Genomic DNA, 17,705 nt, shown 5'->3' with positions numbered 1-17,705 from the left:
ATGCATTTATTTATTTTTAATTTTTTTTATTGGATTTTAGGTTTTGGGGTACATGAGCAGAGCATGCAAGACTGTTGCATAGGTACACACATGGCAGTGTGCTTTGCTTCCCTTCTCCCCTTCACCCACATTTGGCATTTCTCCCCAGGCTATCCCTCCCCACCTCCCCCTCCCACTGGCCCTCCCCTTTTCCCCCCAATAGACCCCAGTGTTTAGTACTCCCCTTTCTGTGTCCATGTGTTCTCATTTTTCATCACCCGCCTATGAGTGAGAATATGCGGTGTTTCATTTTCTGTTCTTGTGTCAGTTTCCCCACGTGTAGAAGCTCTCAGCACTTTATCATATCTTCTGGCTTCTATGGTTTCTCTTTTAGAGTCTTACGGTTCCCCTTACAGGGCAATGCCTTTTTTTTCTCTGACTTTTAGAATTTTTTATTTTTGAAAATAAATAATAGTAAAAATAATAAACATTTTTTGAAAAATTATTTTTTAGGTCAAGTTTGGTATCTCACATCTGTAAGCCCAGCACTTGAGGAGGCTGAGATTGGTGGATCGCTTGAGTTCAGGAGTTTAAAACCAGCGTAGGCAACATGGTGAAACTCCATCTCTACAAAACTAGAAAAATTAGCCTGGAGTGGTGGCACATTCCTGTAGTCTCAGCTACTCAGTAGGCTGAGGCAGGAAAATCACCTGAGCCTAGGAAGCAGAGGTTGTAGTGAGCTGAGATCAGGCCACTGTAATCCAGCATGGGACCCTGTCTCAAAAAAAAAAAAATAAAAAATAAAAAACCATATTGTTTTTTAATATTGTGACTATTGAGTTTAGGTGATGTTTTCCCTGACCCTTAATTTTCTTGTCCTTCATCAGTGGATAAGAATATGTGAGTTGATATCTTCAGTTTTAGAAAATTCTTGGTCATTATTTTGCCTTGTATTGCTTCTCTCATCATCAGATACTCTTCCTCCTTTCCTTTTGGGGAGTATGAAGATCATACAGTTTAAACTTTGGGCTCTATCTAGCATGTCTCTTTGGCTCTGTTTTATTTTTGGTTTTGTTTTCAGAATTTTTTCTCTTTGCCCAGTTGGAAAACTTCTTATTGATAAGTTTTCTGCTGCTTTCAATCTTTTGTTAAACCCATCAATGAGATCTTAATTTCAGATATGATTTTCAGTTCTGAATAGTTTTTTGATTCTCTTTGTATAGATGCCAGTTATCTGTTGAAAATCTTTATACTCTTATTTTTGTCCATCTTTGCCTGTATTTTTAATACATTATATTTATAAAATACTTGTCTTTTCATTCTAGAGGTATTTGTTTGCTTTATCTCCCCCACTGCCCCGCTTCTGCCTTGATTATCAGTCCCATATTCCTGCTCCTTGATATGTCTAGTTACTGTTTGGTTATGTGACAGACATTTTGTATGAAAGAACTAAAGTGGCCCAAAATGATATCTTCTGCTAGTGCTAGTTTTCTTTTTTCTCTACCAAAATAAAGGGTCCAGAGCTGATCACTTTTAACTCTAATCAGGACTTGAACTTGAGCCTATTTTAACCAGAGTTGCAATTTTGATGTGACTCATTTCACCTCTGGCTAGTCACTGTTTCTTTGTTGTGGCCCTCCTAGGATTTTGATTCACAACTTTGCAAATCGGTGTCTGCTCAGGTGTGAATAATTAAGCAGCCTCAAAATGTGGCAGACATCTTGGGAGTTCGGGTACCAGCTGTGGGTCTTTGATGCCTACTCTCTCTGTTGAGACTTTGACTTCTCAACACCATGAGATTGAAGAATATTTTCTTCTATCAAAACTTACTCTTTTTGAGATAGAGTCTTGCTCTTATTTCCCAGGCTGGAATACAATGGCACAATCTCGGCTCATTGCAAACTTCTGCCTCCTGGGTTTAAGTGATCTTCATGCCTCAGCCTCTGAGTATCTGGGACTACAGGTGCACACCACCACGTATGGTTGATTTTTGTGTTTTTAGTAGAGACAGGGTTTCACCATGTTGGCCAGGCTCTTTTCAAACTCCTGACCTCAGTTGCTCTGCCCACCTCGGTCTCCCAAAGTGCTGGGATTACAGGCTTTGAGCCACCCTTGTCTGGACTCTTACCAGTTTTCATGGTTCCAGAACTGAGTACCTGTCTGGTGGGGCTAGTTTATTTCAACACGTTAGCATCGTACGATTCCTAAAGCACTATAGGCTTCTCTTTTCCTTCTGCGTCGGAAGTTAGCAATCTACTGCCCAAGGGCCAAATCCATGCTCCTGCTTGTTTTCATACTGCCTGTGAACTCTTAAGAATGGATTTCACGCGGGCTGAAAACATTTTAAAAGAGTAATATTTTATGACTTGGAAATTAAATGCAGTTCAAATTTCAGTATCCAAAGTGTTTTATTGGAATACAGTCATGTTCATTTGTTTATATTAGTCTTACTTTCTGTGGCTACTTTCCAGCTACAATGCCAGAGTTGAGTAGTTGCAGTAGAGACCATATGCCTGTAAAGCCCAAAATAATTACTGCCTGGCCCTTGAGAGAAAACGTTTGCCTGTCAATCCCTGATATACGATAATGTTTTTCAAAGTGTGATTTGTGGACTCTTGGTTCCTGAGAGAGACCCTTAAATGAGTTCCATAGGGTCAAAACTAAATAATAGTTACTAAAATTTTTCCTTTTCTACTTCATTAATGTTTGAACTGCTGGTGCAAAAGCTGTAGTGAGTAAAATTGCTGGGACCTTAAGTATCAAAGCAGTGGCACTAAATGGTGCTAGCAGTCATTGTGTTTTCCATTGCCTAGTAAAAATCATTCAGTTTTTATCTAAGATGCTCTTGCTGAACCAAAGTTTATTTAATTAGGTCTCTACTCCCAATACATGTCTTTTTAATAATCTTTGGAACAAAATAAGGCCAATCTTTTCCATATTCAGTTGACTCTTGAACAACATGAGTTTGAACTGTGCCAGTTCGCTTCTTCATGGATTTTAAAAATACAGTTAGCCTTCTGTATCCATGAGTTCTGCATCAGCAACCAAATTCAGATTGAAACTACAGTGTTTGGGCCTGGTGAGGCGGCTCATGCCTGTAATCCCAGCATTTGAGAGGCCAAGGTGGGCAGATCACCTGAGGTCAGGCGTTCAAGACCAGCCTGGCCAACATGGTGAGACCCCATCTTTACTAAAAATACAAAAAAAAAAAAAGAAATCAGCCAAGTGTGGTGGTGGTATGTGCTTGTAATTCCAGCTATCAGAGGCTGAGGCAGGAATCACTGGAACCCACAAAGCGGAGGTTGTAGTGAGCTGAGACCATGCCACTGCACTCCAGCCTGGGTGACAGTGGGAGACTCTGTGTCAAAAACAAACAACAACAAAAAACAGTGTTTGTAGGATGTGAAGCTTTGAGGGTATGGAGGGCCAAATTTTTATATCCATGGGGCAGAATGTAAGACTTCAGTATGTATAGGTTTTTTAGTATCCATGAACAGTCCTAGAACCAATCTCCTGCGTATACCAAGGGCCAAGGGTATTTCATCTCAGATAACATACCACAGATGGAGTATAGGTACAGACAGAGTCAGTAATCCAGTTGTCTTTTGATAAGCCTTTTATTAAAGTCACCTGTAACAAAAGTACAGTAATGCTACTCTTCTCATTGATTTTCTTGTTTTGGAAAATAAGGACTTACAAACTCAAAATTGTTTATATTAATATGTAATGAGTTAATTGGCAAATATTTAAAATGTTTCTATTTTAAGAACATATTTTTAAATTATCAATAAATATAATCCACATAAACAAAAGTGCTTTGTGGTCTCTCAGTAGTATTTAAGAGTATAAATGATTCTAAATTCAAAATCCACTAATCTAGGAGTTGGTTTCTCCTCACAGATCAGAGGATAAATTAGGTTTTGGATATGGTTTTGGCTTTTTGTTATTTTCAATTCAACATAAGTTATTTTTAGGACCATCCCAAGTGTTTATTGGTTGCTTATCATTTTGGTTATTCTGTATAAGATCCATGTTCTTACAGTTGCCCACCCCACTGGTTATAAGACCTCCATCCAGTCATGCACATGTCAGTTCTTTCTCTTAGGTTGTTGTGCTTTTAGGCTATGTTTCATATGAATCCTTTTGAAGTCAAGTTAGAATCAGCTGTGGATTCATTTATTTTCACTATTTTTCTATTATTTTATTTTGCCTTCCACATTATGTCAACACAGAAACGATAACTGTGCTCTCACTAGAATTGATATTATTTAGTTTAAAATTGTTAAATGGCATTTCTCTGAACTTTTCTTCCAGTGTATTTTTGGATGGGTTTTTAGTTACGGTTAAACAAAGTAGGTAGAGAGCGATAGCTATGGAATGCAGTAGCCACAGTCTTAAACCATAAAACAACTTCCATGGATTGCCACGTGCCCCTTGAGAGGTGTATGCCCCCAGGAATGTCACTGAAGTTCAATAGAAATTACTAATTTGAGTTTTTATGAGAATTCCATATTCATTGACAGTTTCCAGGCATATATCCCATTTCCACACATTTCAAGACTTAGTGATATGGGACTGGGAAAATACGCAAAGAATAACTTGGAAAGGTCTGAGAAGGGAAAGGGCTTTAAAAGTAACATCGTTATATAAGACTAGTTAAGTGTTAATTGAATTAATTGTGGTTTCAATTAGGAAAGTGTCCATGGAAAATGAAACCACATTCATAGACTTTATTTTTTTTTTTTTACATTAATTGACTATTTTTGAGATGAAGTCTTAATCTGTCACCCAGGCTGTAGTGCAGTTCGTGGCATGATCTCAGCTCACTGCAACCTCTGCCTCTCAGGTTCAGGCAATTCTCCTGCCTCAGCCTCCTGAGCATCTGGGACTACAGGTCCATGCCGCTTCGCCCAGCTAATTTTTGTATTTTTAGTAGACATGGTGTTTCTCCATGTTGGCCAGGCTGGTTTCAAACTCCTGACCTCAAGTGATCCACCTGCCTTGGCCTCCCAAAGTGCTTAGATTACAGGCATGAGCCACTGTACCCAGCCTGTAGACTTTATTTTGGAGTGTATCGTTCAGCTTAATGAAAACTTATTTCTCTGTGGTTGTTGAGTCTTCACATATTTCAATTGTTGGAGTAATGGAATTAAGTCTTAAAGTAGAAACACTGTGATAGCCATCTGTGCAGGAAATGAAAGAAGATGCAAGGGCTTATAATTGTGTGTGTGTTTGTGTTTTGTTTTTATTTTTACAGAATGCTTTATTGTTTCATTCTCTTTTTTGTTAAAGACATTGTTGCATTTGTTTTTTATTTCCTTGCCCTTCACTGTCAGTTGCATTTTGTTGGTTCTGGTGCAGATACTTAGAGGTGTATAACATTTCCTTTGAAGTCTGGGCATCATTGTTTAACAGGTTTTTATTACTGTAGAAAGCCTTTGTTTCACTAAATTTCTTCACTGTATTTCTTTAAAACAGTAATATCAAAGCTATCAATTCATACTGGTCTTATGGATACTATTTTTTGTTTTTGCTATACAATCAGTCAACTTTTCAATTAAGAAGACAAAAATATATAACTGTGTGAGCATGTTAAGGCAGAGTGGATCCAACTGACTTAATTCTTCCTTCAACGTATCAGCAGTGTGCCTTGGCCAGCCCTGGTATAGATCTAGTCTTTCATTAGGATCCAAAGAAGATAAGTTGTCGATTACATTTTGAGTCACAGCTTATGCCTACTAATAATTTTCTTAAATGTTTAAAAATGATAATTATTTGTTTCTCTGAAGGTTCTAAGGCCCAGCAGCTACTACAAGGATTACAAGCCAGTGATGAAAGTCAGCAGCTTCAGGCAGTTATTGAGATGTGTCAGTTACTGGTCATGGGAAATGAGGAGACACTGGGAGGGTTTCCTGTCAAGAGTGTTGTTCCAGCTTTGGTAAGCATAGTGTTTTTCCCTCGTTTTACCTCATTTGTCCTCTGAAATCTGCTGGTTTTGGATTGAGTGTATGATTATTGTCATTATTAATTTTAAAACATGATAGAATTAAGTGAGGAGTATATGACTTAGTGCTTTTATTTCATGCTTATAGATATGAGCAGTTGCTAATGAGTTAGCAAATTTTCTAAACCATTTTTTGGTGAATGGTCACCCGATTTTTGATACTTAAATGACTGGTTTTACGTTGTTCACCTCACTTGTAATACTTTGACTCTTACCATGTAGAATGTACATGCTAGCCTAGCGATCCATGGAGCAGTAATCGGGGGAAGCTGTTTTTGGGTTATGTTCAGGGGGCCAGAAAGGCTTCATATTTAATAAATGCGTACATGGGAATACAGCCCAAGCCATATGATATATATATGGATCCTTTCAGTTTAAAAGGTTTTATGTTGGCTGTGCGTGATGGCTCACACCAAGGCAGGTAGATCACCTGAGGTAAGGAGTTCCAGACCAGTCTGGCCAACACGGTAAAACCCTGCCTCTACTAAAAATTAAAAAATTAGCCAGGCATGGTGGTGTGCACCTGTAATCCCAGCTGCCCCGGAGGCTGAGATAGGAGAATTGCTTGACTGTGGGAGGCTGAGGTTGCAGTGAGCTGAGATCTTGTCACTGCACTCCAGCACTCCAGCCTGGGCAACAGGAGCGAAAACTCTGTCTCAGCAAAAGAAGTAAGAGACTTTAAAACATCTTTTTAATGCCTTTTCAACACAGTTGTGAGTTAACATTTTCATATAAGATATTTATTAACAGCTTGATTCCTTAAACTTTGAAATGAGAAAACAATAGAAAACAATGCCATTACCAAATGTAGGCACCTTAGCACAATACAGCTTTTAAATTGTGGCTTGACAATTTTCTTTGTCCAAAATTAAAGAAATTGGCTATAATTTAAGATTAAAATTTGAGTCTAAATCAAATACTACCAAAAGACAAACATTATGATTACATTTGTAGCATGTTTATTTTGGAAATTATATTTAAATACCATCTAAGTCTTTTTGTATATCCAGTAAAGCTGAAAAAAATATGATTCCATTTGTATCATGTTTTATTTTGGAAATTATAGTTAAATACCATGTAAGTCTTTTTTGTATATCTAGTAAAGCTGGCAAAAAATGAAGTTATGGTTGGTATATCATATTGTCTCATTTGATCAGATTATCAAATTATAGAGATAACTTGAGTTTTAGGGAGAGAGCTGAGTAAAGAAAGGCCTGTGAAATACACAGTGACTGTCCTTACTTCGCTTGTTCTTATTTGGATGGCTCAGCTCTGGCAGTTTGATAAAGGATATTACAGTTTTTTCACCTGCCACCCATATGCAGAGAATAAAAGCCAGTTTCCAAATCTTATCATTTCCATTCTAGTAAAAGTTGTACTTGTTGCTTTCTGAGTGTTGATAATAGTAATGTTACTAACCTTTCAACTTTCAGATTTTGCCTATGTTAATATCCATTCTCAGATTGCTGATTTGTTCAATAGCTGACTTCTGTGACCTGAATCAAACTTTCATTTGTTATATTGTTATTGTTGTTCACTAAGAAGTGAAGCATAGGCTTACCTTATGCTATCTACAGTTAAAATTAGCTTTTATTAGTTAAAGAAACCATTAAGTCCAGGCAGAAATGTTGATACATAATTCAGTTTACTTAATGTGCTGATTGTTAATTAGATTTAAGTACCTAATTGACTTGCACAAGTATGCTGACGCTACTAATAATGGCTGTTATTAATGAGTTATCTAGATTTATCTTTTATCTCAACTGAATATTATTTATATCTGTTCATCACAATACAGTAATGTGACATAAATAGTCGTTGTTGATGAAAGGGGACCTGTTTATACCAGTCCTTCCCAAACACAGTCTAACAAGGTTATTTAATAATTGAGGAACTTACTACTTTTTCTTTTAACATGACAAGTCCTTTCAAATTAGACTAAGTGTTTTAAGTGACTGATAGTAAGTGATTTGATAAATTGTTTTGTTTTTGGATTCTTAATGGGTTGTGTGTATATGTTACATCATTTGTATGTGACTTTAAAACAAAAATAGTTCTTAGGACTTCTGGTATGTAGATACTTTACCCGGCACAATTCAGAGCTGAGAAGACATTCATATTGAATGATTATTATGTTAGAATATCTGACGTTTGTTGTTGTTATAAATTTAATTGAAGTGTACTTACAAGCTTAAATTCAGTGAATTAAAAATTTTCCGTTGAACCAGAAGATAGTGAATGGCTGTCTTACCCCCAGGGAGGAAATTTCTTTGGTGACTCAGCTGCTTCGAGAGGATAGTGTGTGAATCCCCAGCAGTTTTGCATTCCTTCATTAGAAAAAACATAGCTGAAATCTGCTTAAGATCTTTTCACAAGACAAACTAAAATCAGATATTTAAACTTATGCATATATCGAGTAATTAATTTGGCTGTAATTAGTGCACAGTTTCTGATGTGATCTGTCTTGTATTTAAATCCTATATTAACTGTGTATTTTACAGGTGAGTTAAATGATGCTTATCTGTTTTAAGAGAAGCTTGTTCACAAGAGTTTAAGTTATGGTCCTGAATCTGTGCTGACAGTTGGTAATTCAACAAATGTCAGTGCATTGCTGATCCTGTTAGTTTATGTATCTAGTATTTACTAACACTGGTAAGTTCTCATGGATATATTAATAGGCTATTGAAAGGGGTTAGAGCTACCAAAAGAATAGGTTGTAAGTAACAAGAAGGCTTTGTTTGTGACCTGTATCATGAGGCGATAGTTATCTAGCAGCACACTTAAGTCAGAGTCACCATATGTGATGAACCATCCTTAGTGTAATCATTTCTGTGTATGTCTACTAGGTTTTATCTTGAAGATATTTTTGTGTGGTGAGTTACGATTCATACCTTCCATTTCAGTTGAAGTAGAAGAGGAAGAAATACCTCTAGGATTTTCCCTACGAAATTAGCTTCTAATACTTTGTAATTTTTTTTTTTAACAGATAACGTTACTTCAGATGGAGCATAATTTTGATATTGTAAGTATATACTGTATTATTTTAATGGTGTGTATTTAAGTTTTGAGTTTTTATTCAGTAAAATCTCTTCTTTTCTAGATGAACCATGCTTGTCGAGCCTTAACATACATGATGGAAGCACTTCCTCGATCATCTGCTGTTGTAGTAGATGCTATTCCTGTCTTTTTAGAAAAGGTGATTCTACTTTTATCCCACTTGTTCAAAAGCAGGCATAGGGAATCAAGTTTCAAACTCTTGAATTTTAGCTTCTGTTACCTAAAGTATATTTTTTAGCCAAGATTCCTGAAGACTGTTTCATGTCCAGCAGATCAGTAGTTTGAAGTTGAAGATAAATCATTTATAGAATCAGCCTAGTTTGTAATTTTTAATAAGAAATAGCACATTAATGTAAGAACTTTAAGAGAAGAACTTTAAAGTACTTGATTAAAAATAATGTAATTTCTAGAAAACATCCCATTGAGGTTGATAGCTATTTTTATACCCTCATTATGTAGCTGAGAAAGATGATTCAGTGGTGAATAGAAATTTCTCATATGGTTTGCAGTAAATTGTGTTTTTGGTCTGTCTTATGGATCTTTTTGTTTGTTTAACGCACAACAAAATTTGCTTTATCTGATGAAACTTGCAATATGGTGTAAAGTTTAAAATCTGATTTAAAATTTTTGTTATGTAAAACAACTCATCTATTTTAAATCTGAAGATTTTAAAGTTATGTAATTGGGTTTGGTTTATTATGTAAAACAGTATCTTAAAACAGGTTAGAAGGAAACTGTTTTGACTATACTTATATCCTATGATGGGTTACATGTTAGAGATAATATACATTGATGTAAATTAGAAAAAATAATGTTTTTATGTATGTAAAAGATATGTTGTTAGAAAAGAACTTAAATGATAACCTTATGGTAACTATGTATATGTTCCCAGCTGCAAGTTATTCAGTGTATTGATGTGGCAGAGCAGGCCTTGACTGCCTTGGAGATGTTGTCACGGAGACACAGTAAAGCCATTCTACAGGCGGTAAGTGTTGTTACCTAGGACTACATTTCACTTTATGTAGAAATTTTTAAATCCACATTTGTACTAGCTCCTTGATTGCAGTTTTTGTAAGATATACGTCATTTCCAAAGTAATGTGCTAGAATTTTTACTAGTTAAATTATTTTTTGTTGCTGATAAAGGATTTTTCTTTAACAGTTTTCTATATTTTAGGGTGGTTTGGCAGACTGCTTGCTGTACCTAGAATTCTTCAGCATCAATGCCCAAAGAAATGCATTAGCAATTGCAGCCAATTGCTGCCAGAGTATCACGCCAGATGAATTTCATTTTGTGGCAGATTCCCTCCCATTGCTAACCCAAAGGCTAACACATCAGGTAAAATATGAATCTATTTTATGTGCCATAAAGTGTTTTTTTACTTTTTTACTTTTTAAAATTTTTTTATTTTATTTTTTTTGAGATGGAGTCTCACTGTTAGGCTAGTGTGCAGTGGCACAATCTCAGCTCACTGCAACCTCCACCTCCCGGGTTCAAGCGATTCTCCTGCCTTGGCTTCCCAAGTAGTTGCAGTCACAGGTGTGCACCACTGTGTCCGGCTAATTTTTGTATTTTTAGTAGAGATGGGGTTTTGCTATGTTGGCCAGGCTGGTCTCAAACTCCTGACCTCAGGTGATTCACCTGCCTTGGCCTCCCAAAGTGCTGGAATTACAGGAGTGAGCCACCTCGCCTGGCCACTTTTTTAAAATGACAATTTTAATTAGTGTCTTAAATCTGCTTTTCAGCTTCATATATAATAAAAGAAGTTCTGATTCGTATTTTTTATTATTATCCAGTTATGTGCCATATTAGGTTATTTGATAAAATTTTGGTAGATTCAAATGAACAGTAATTCAGATGTTTGATGATTTTAACTATTTTGACTTTAAGGGATGGATTTATTATTTCAGCAAACATTGAGTGTCTATTATGTTGTATGATCAGAATTTCCTTTTGGAAAGGTCACCCTTTCTTGAAAGGCATTGGAGGAGGCAGATGGGAACAGGAGGATATAGATTAAGACCATAAGAGAGACTAGACTGTGTCCCAAACAGAAATGAAAAATGTAGTTTGTGACTGTCTGGCATTGGAGAAGAGCAAAAGTGATTATTCTGGCAGCAGAATCAATGGACCTGATGATACAGTGTGAAAAGCAGGGTTTATGGGCCAGGGATCGTAAGGACGAATCCTGAGTTCAGCTTCAAGGCTATGGAGAAATCAAGGTTTTTTTTTTAACTATAGAGAGATATTTTAAAGCATTGTTTGTCATTGCTAAAGATATTTCTAGAAACCTGGTTTTACAATTGCCTTTACAAAGAGAGCTTAAGACCCCAGAGAAGTTAGGTTTATAAAAATATTTTTAAATAAATTAGGAATTTTTTTGTTCTGTTTTTTTTTTGTTTGTTTCTTTGTTTTTGAGACTGAGTCTTACTCTTTTGCCCAGGCTGCAGTGCAGTGGCATGATCTCACTGCAGCCTGTCTCCTGGGTTCAAGTGAGTCTCCTGCCTCAGCCACCTGAATAAATAGGTTGGATTACAGGTCTGTCCCATTATGCCTCGCTAATTTTTGTTTCTTTAGTAGAGACGGAGTTTCACTATGTTGGCCAGGCTAGTGTTGAACTCCTGGGCTTAAGCAATCCATCTGTCTCAGCCTCCCAAAGTGTTGAGATTACAGGTGCAAGCTCCCATACCCAACCAAGCAAGGGACTTATGTAAGATAAAACAGTAATGATAATTGAATCACCCTAGAGCCTTTTGCTTCTAAAATGATCAAAACAAAGTAGTGCTATTCATTTTTTTAAAAATATGTTTATATATTTATTTTTAAAAACATAGTTGGCTGGGGGCACAGTGGCTCTCACCTGTAATCCCAGCACTTTGAGAGGCCAAGGCAGGTAGATCACCTGAGGTCCGGAGTTTGAGACCAGCCTGACCAACATAGCAAAACCTTGTGTTTACTAAAAACACAAAAATTAGCTGGTCATGGTGGCACACACCTGTAATCCCAGCTACTCGGGAAGCTGAGGCAGGAGAATCACTTGAACCCCAGAGTAGGAGGTTGCAGTGAGCCGAGATCGCACCAATGTACTCCAGCCAGGGGAACCAAGCAAGGCTCCATCTCAAAATAATAATAAAAATAAATAAAAATATAGTTGACTGAGATAATCTTTTCTGTAGTCTAAAACTATATTCTCCATGTTATGTGATAATCAGTTCCATATGATACTCTTTTTTTTTTTTGAGACGGAGTTTTGCTCTTGTTACCCAGGCTGGAGTGCAATGGCGCGATCTCAACTCACCGCAACCTCTGCCTCCTGGGTTCAGACAATTCTCCTGCCTCAGCCTCCTGCCATATGATATTCTTTAGAAATAAGACAGAATCAGAGAAGTTAAGTGGTCACTATTTGTGGCACTCTTTCTATATTTATGTAGTGGCAGTGAAGGTTTAGGCTGTAGGCTTTTATAATACCTGAATTCTCCTTTTTGTAGTGACAGTTCTAATTTTTACATATGAAGTCCACTTATAAATTGGGAAAAATCAAGGTCTATCAAAATGTTAGCGTAGCCAGTAAAATGTTCTTTCCTTTCTTTTTATGACAATTACTTCAAAAGTTTTGTCAGTGCTGTCACTGTTTTTATGGCAAATATGGCAAATTGTTTTTATGGTGAAACTTTTTTATATGAATTCTATTTTTTGTTTTTATAGTGAATATTGCAAGTCTATTCCCTATTTTTAACATTCTCAATAAACCTCTGGTTCTTGCACCTTCTCTTTTTAATTTTTTAGTTTGTACCTTCTTAAACATTTCTACTTGTAATGCTTTTAAAGGAAAGTAGGCTATTTATATATTTCTTTAGTATGATATTTGTTTAGGTATTGAGATTGCATAAGCACAATAGTTCTTCCTTTTCTGTATATTTGCTTTTATCTAGTAGGGGCCTTTATACAGGACAGAGGTTGGTTTGATTCCTCTTTGTTTCCAAATTGTAATATTACTGACTGTACCTTGCTTAGGCCCATTTGCATTTTCAAAGCTGACGTTTACTAATTGAGCTTGCCTGGAAGAATCTGGGATTAGGAAGAAGATAAAGTAGTGGTGTATGACAGTGAAAATGCTTTATACTAACAAGTTTTATTTTCCTTTATTAAAAAAAATAGGATAAAAAGTCAGTAGAAAGCACTTGCCTTTGTTTTGCACGTCTAGTGGACAACTTCCAGCATGAGGAGGTAAGTGTTTTAGTCTTTGGTAGTATTTTTATGAGGCTGTTGAATTGTTGAATCTTGATGTAATGATTCCTTTGTTCTTGTGTTTGTGAAGAATTTACTCCAGCAGGTTGCTTCCAAAGATCTGCTTACAAATGTTCAACAGCTGTTGGTAGTGACTCCACCAATTTTAAGTTCTGGGATGTTTATAATGGTGGTTCGCATGTTTTCACTGATGTGTTCCAACTGTCCAACTTTAGCTGTTCAACTTATGAAACAAAGTAAGTGCAATTTTACAGTTCTACTTTAAGCAGGAAAAGTGGCTTGTTAGTTCTTCGTTAATAAGTAAAGTCAACATAAGCTGAGCAAGTGAAGAGATTGACTAGTATCATAGGCATTGGAGAGTAAAGTGTTAATATGTAGTAAATTTTTGTTGGGATGGTATGTTTAATCTTTCTAACATACTCCTTTTAAAGTATAGATTAAATATTTCCCCTTGGTGTTTCTAGGGCTAACAATACAAAGTCATTAATTTCTATGCAGTGTTAGTCACATAACCATCCTTGATTAGGAGAAATCTGAGTTTTATATTTCAATAACCAGCTGTCTTCAGCTTATATAGGTTGCTTTTTCTGCACATGTTGGATTTTCTATCAGTTTTTCTGATTCCAGAATGCTTTCTTCTCTCAAAAAGTTGGAATGTTTTTATACTGATGAATGTGTCTGATGTTTGCTAATTTGGAATTTGTAAACCTTTTCCAATCTTACCCAGTGTGTGGGAGATAAAATTTTATTGCACTGCTCTTGTGGTTGACCATTTCTTTCTTAATCCTTAGACTTAACAAGTTAATGTCAGAGAATGGTGGGGCTTTAGACAACATCTGTACGTTATAATTTTCTTTTTCTTTACACTCTTTGTAGAGACAAGGTCTCATTGTATTGCCTAAGCTGTTCTTGAAGTCCTGGGCTCATGCCATCCTGCTGCCTTGGCCTCCCAGAATACTAGGATTATAGGCACGAACCATCACACTTGGCTGTTACAGTTATTTCTAATAGAGTATTGATCACGTTTGTATAGAATACCTTTAATTCTGGGGAATTTCATACCCATAATTCTAATCTCTGTGGATGTTACCTTTGGAGTCAGTGATACTAACTGATAAAGTCATCTTTGGTCCCATTCTGTCTGAGTGGCTACATACTGTCTGAAACAGTATATTGAAATGAAAATACTGTATTTTTCCGAAAAGTTTTCCAAACTTGGTATTTCAGACAACCCTATTTTGAGTCCCTAGGAGTTCTTTGAACCTTGCTTATCCCAAAATTTCCTGAATCATTAAGAGATTATTTCTTGTTAATGTACATTTTGTTACAGCACATCCCTAAATATTAATTTGTACAATAGCTGCCTGCCTTTTTTTTTTTTAACATTTTTTTCTTTTTAATATATTTTCACCTCTTTTGCATGCTCTAGGAAGCTTACCACATGTTTATCATATGGAGGTCACCATAGTTTCTTTCTATAATAACCCTGTAAAAGGAAATGTGAACCTCTTCTGTTTGTCTCTATTTTGTTGTCATCCCTTGACTTCTAAAAAAAATAAAATCCTTTTAAGCAGGATGCCATGTATTCAAATTTCTCCATAAAGTTGGCAAAACTGTAATTAAAAAAAAAATCTTGGCCTTCAGTCCTAAAGAGGTGCAAGCTCTCGGGCTGTTGGTCTTAAAAAAAAAAAATCTTAATCGCTAATTGTGAATTTCTATGTGGCAGGCAATTCACTATCCATGTCTCTCTGCCTAAATCAATGAATATTTTGATAACAGAACTTACTGATTATTGGTAAAGCATTCTAATGAAATGCTTATGTAATTTTGCATATGTATAATATTTACAGGAGCATACACATCCACACCCACAATCAGCAAAGACCCAGCTGTGTCTTTAGGTTTCAGCTTCCTTAGGTTTAGACTGACTAAACTGTAGGGACTGAGAGTTCCATCCATTCACAGTGTCAGCACATCTGAGTGGCTATCATGCAGAGTACTCCCAAAACTGATGTCTTCTGTGATTGGAAACTTAAAGTAGAGAATGCTTGCCTGACCCTTGCATCAACTTTGCATGTAAATAGTGTCACTTAGGTAATGGTTTTCCTGATCACAATACAATAAGATTCACATACTTTTGTTACATTTTATACTATGGGCCACACATTTTCAGTATATTTGAATTGAAGACAAGTACATGAATATATTTGATTTGTGATAAGTTGAATGCACTTTTGTCCAGAGTACTGTGCCTCTCAAAGAAAGTACTAAAGGGTTCCTAAAGTCTCACAGGTGAGAAGGAATTATGATTAGGCACCTAGCTAGGTTTGGACTAAAGAATGAAGTCTCCAGAAAGAGATTGTTAAAATCTACGCAAATTTATTTTCAAGGTTTTATTATAACACTTTTGGATTTTTTACATTAATTTCTGCATTATGTTGCTTTACAAGAAAATTATTCTGATTATTTTCCTCCCTTGGGCAATGTTTGCCCTTGAATGAGGTACTGTAACTAGTTTAATAGGCTTTTGTTTTTTGTTGTTGGTTTTTACAGACATTGCAGAAACGCTTCACTTTCTCCTTTGTGGTGCCTCCAATGGAAGTTGTCAGGAACAGATTGACCTTGTTCCACGAAGTCCTCAAGAACTATATGAACTCACATCCCTGATTTGGTAAAGATTGGGCTAAATATCACTTTGGGAGGCTGAGGTGGGCAAATCACGAGGTCAGGAGTTTGAGACCAGCCTGGCCAACATGGTGAAACCCCATCTCTACTAAAAATACAAAAAATAAGCCAGGTGTGGCAGGTGCCTGTAATCCCAGCCACTCTGGAGGCCGAGGCAGGAGAATTGCTTGAACCCGGGAGGCGGAGGTTGCACCACTGCACTCCAGCCAGGCGACAGAGTGAAGACTCTGTCTCAAAAACAAAACAAAACAAAAATTGGGCTAACTATAACTTGTGCTTTGTGTGGGATTACTTTTCTTTAGGGACCTAATGCTTACTAATATTTTTAAAAGTTACTAAAATTATTGTACTTTTTGTTTTCAGTGAACTTATGCCATGTTTACCAAAAGAAGGCATTTTTGCAGTTGATACCATGTTGAAGAAGGGAAATGCACAGAACACAGATGGTGCGATATGGCAGTGGCGTGATGATCGGGGCCTCTGGCATCCATATAACAGGATTGACAGCCGGATCATTGAGGTAGTAGTTTCATCGTACCGTTTAAATATGTCTATTTTGTTGGGGAGTGGGTGTAGGGATGGAATGGGGAGGTGGATATGTGTACTTGAATGTGCTTTATTTTGGATTAACCCAAGATTCTCTCATTTTGTCTCCTGAGAACAAGGTCCTCATTTCTGTTCAGGTCAGAAAACATGATGTTCTAGTCCTGCTTCTGCTGCTAACTACCTGATTGACTTGGAGCAAGTAATTTCAGTTTGTTGTTCCATAGTTTCCTCATTTCTGAAAGGAAACTTTGGAGGACTTAGGCTGTAGATTTCTAAACCCTTCTATCTTCTATCCAAAAGCAATGTCCCATGAGCAAAGATGTACATACAAATAGTTTCCTCTCAATATTTTTTAAGAGCAAAAACATGGAAACAAATGAAATAGCTAGTTCTGGGTGAATTAGTAAATTGTGATACATACATACATAGGCTTGTATGTTACCTAGATATCATTGGGACACATTTTAATGATACAAAATCAAATAGAATGAAAAACACAATATACAAGATTTTGTGATCTTTTTGGAATTCAGCAAAATAAATTGAAAATATGAATAATGCAAAGGGGAGGAATATACCAAAATGTTGACAGTGATTTTTCTGTGACAGTTCGTGATTTTTATTTTTACTTAAATACTTGCATATTGTTTGTACTGAAATATTTTTAAAACTAAATTAGCATAATGTTTGCTCTAGATTCGCAGGTGTTGATCACTGTTATTTCTGCCATGCATAATATACTATGTTCAGTACACCTGTAAGAATTTATGTATTTTCTAACTTCAACCTTTGATGTTTGGATTCTTTTTAGAACATCACTCATTTTGAATAGACATTCTTTTTTAAAGATGTCTTCTACTAGTTCATTTCTAAAAAAATGAATATTAGAAGAAAAATTTAAACCAATGACTTACATCATAAAATTGAGTTTTAAGAATAAAATCCAGTTTCAGAGTCCAGTTTTATGAGAAAATTGACTTTGGTCTTTTGTGCAGTATTATAGATAAGCAGTATATAAGCAGGCTGATCCTGCTAATAGCAGATCTCTAACTCTAAGTCGTCATCTTTTTAGCATTTTCCTGATCATTGCACCTTCACCATTAGCTTACTCTCTCTCTCTGATAGGCTGAGAGTCATGTCTTCCATTTAGCCTAGGAGTTTCATAGATTGGATTCTGTAATGAGAA

At 36.2% G+C, this 17,705-nt stretch overlaps 1 protein-coding gene across 50 annotated transcripts in view; it reads left to right on the top strand.

Moving 5' to 3' along the window:
* Nucleotides 1–17,705, top strand: part of TRIP12 (thyroid hormone receptor interactor 12) — a 160,270-nt gene that overhangs the window by 102,885 nt on the left and 39,680 nt on the right. For 27 of the 50 annotated variants that reach the window (XM_078328785.1, XM_078328783.1, XM_078328777.1 and 24 more), the window contains 9 exons: nt 5,769–5,917; nt 8,970–9,005; nt 9,084–9,179; nt 9,933–10,025; nt 10,217–10,378; nt 13,199–13,267; nt 13,359–13,524; nt 15,842–15,959; nt 16,337–16,493. In XM_078328785.1, coding sequence (XP_078184911.1) covers nt 5,769–5,917; nt 8,970–9,005; nt 9,084–9,179; nt 9,933–10,025; nt 10,217–10,378; nt 13,199–13,267; nt 13,359–13,524; nt 15,842–15,959; nt 16,337–16,493 — 1,046 coding nt within the window. Of the gene's footprint in view, nt 1–5,768; nt 5,918–8,969; nt 9,006–9,083; nt 9,180–9,932; nt 10,026–10,216; nt 10,379–13,198; nt 13,268–13,358; nt 13,525–15,841; nt 15,960–16,336; nt 16,497–17,705 lie in introns of all 50 variants that reach the window. The other 23 variants (XM_035306010.3, XM_078328776.1, XM_078328774.1 and 20 more) reach the window with 1 other exon arrangement.

This window comes from Callithrix jacchus, chromosome 6, assembly GCF_049354715.1.
Source record: "Callithrix jacchus isolate 240 chromosome 6, calJac240_pri, whole genome shotgun sequence".
Classification (NCBI taxonomy): domain Eukaryota; kingdom Metazoa; phylum Chordata; class Mammalia; order Primates; family Cebidae; genus Callithrix; species Callithrix jacchus.
The sequence above is the reverse complement of the archived record's forward strand: the minus strand, read 5'-3'. Positions and strand labels throughout refer to the sequence as shown.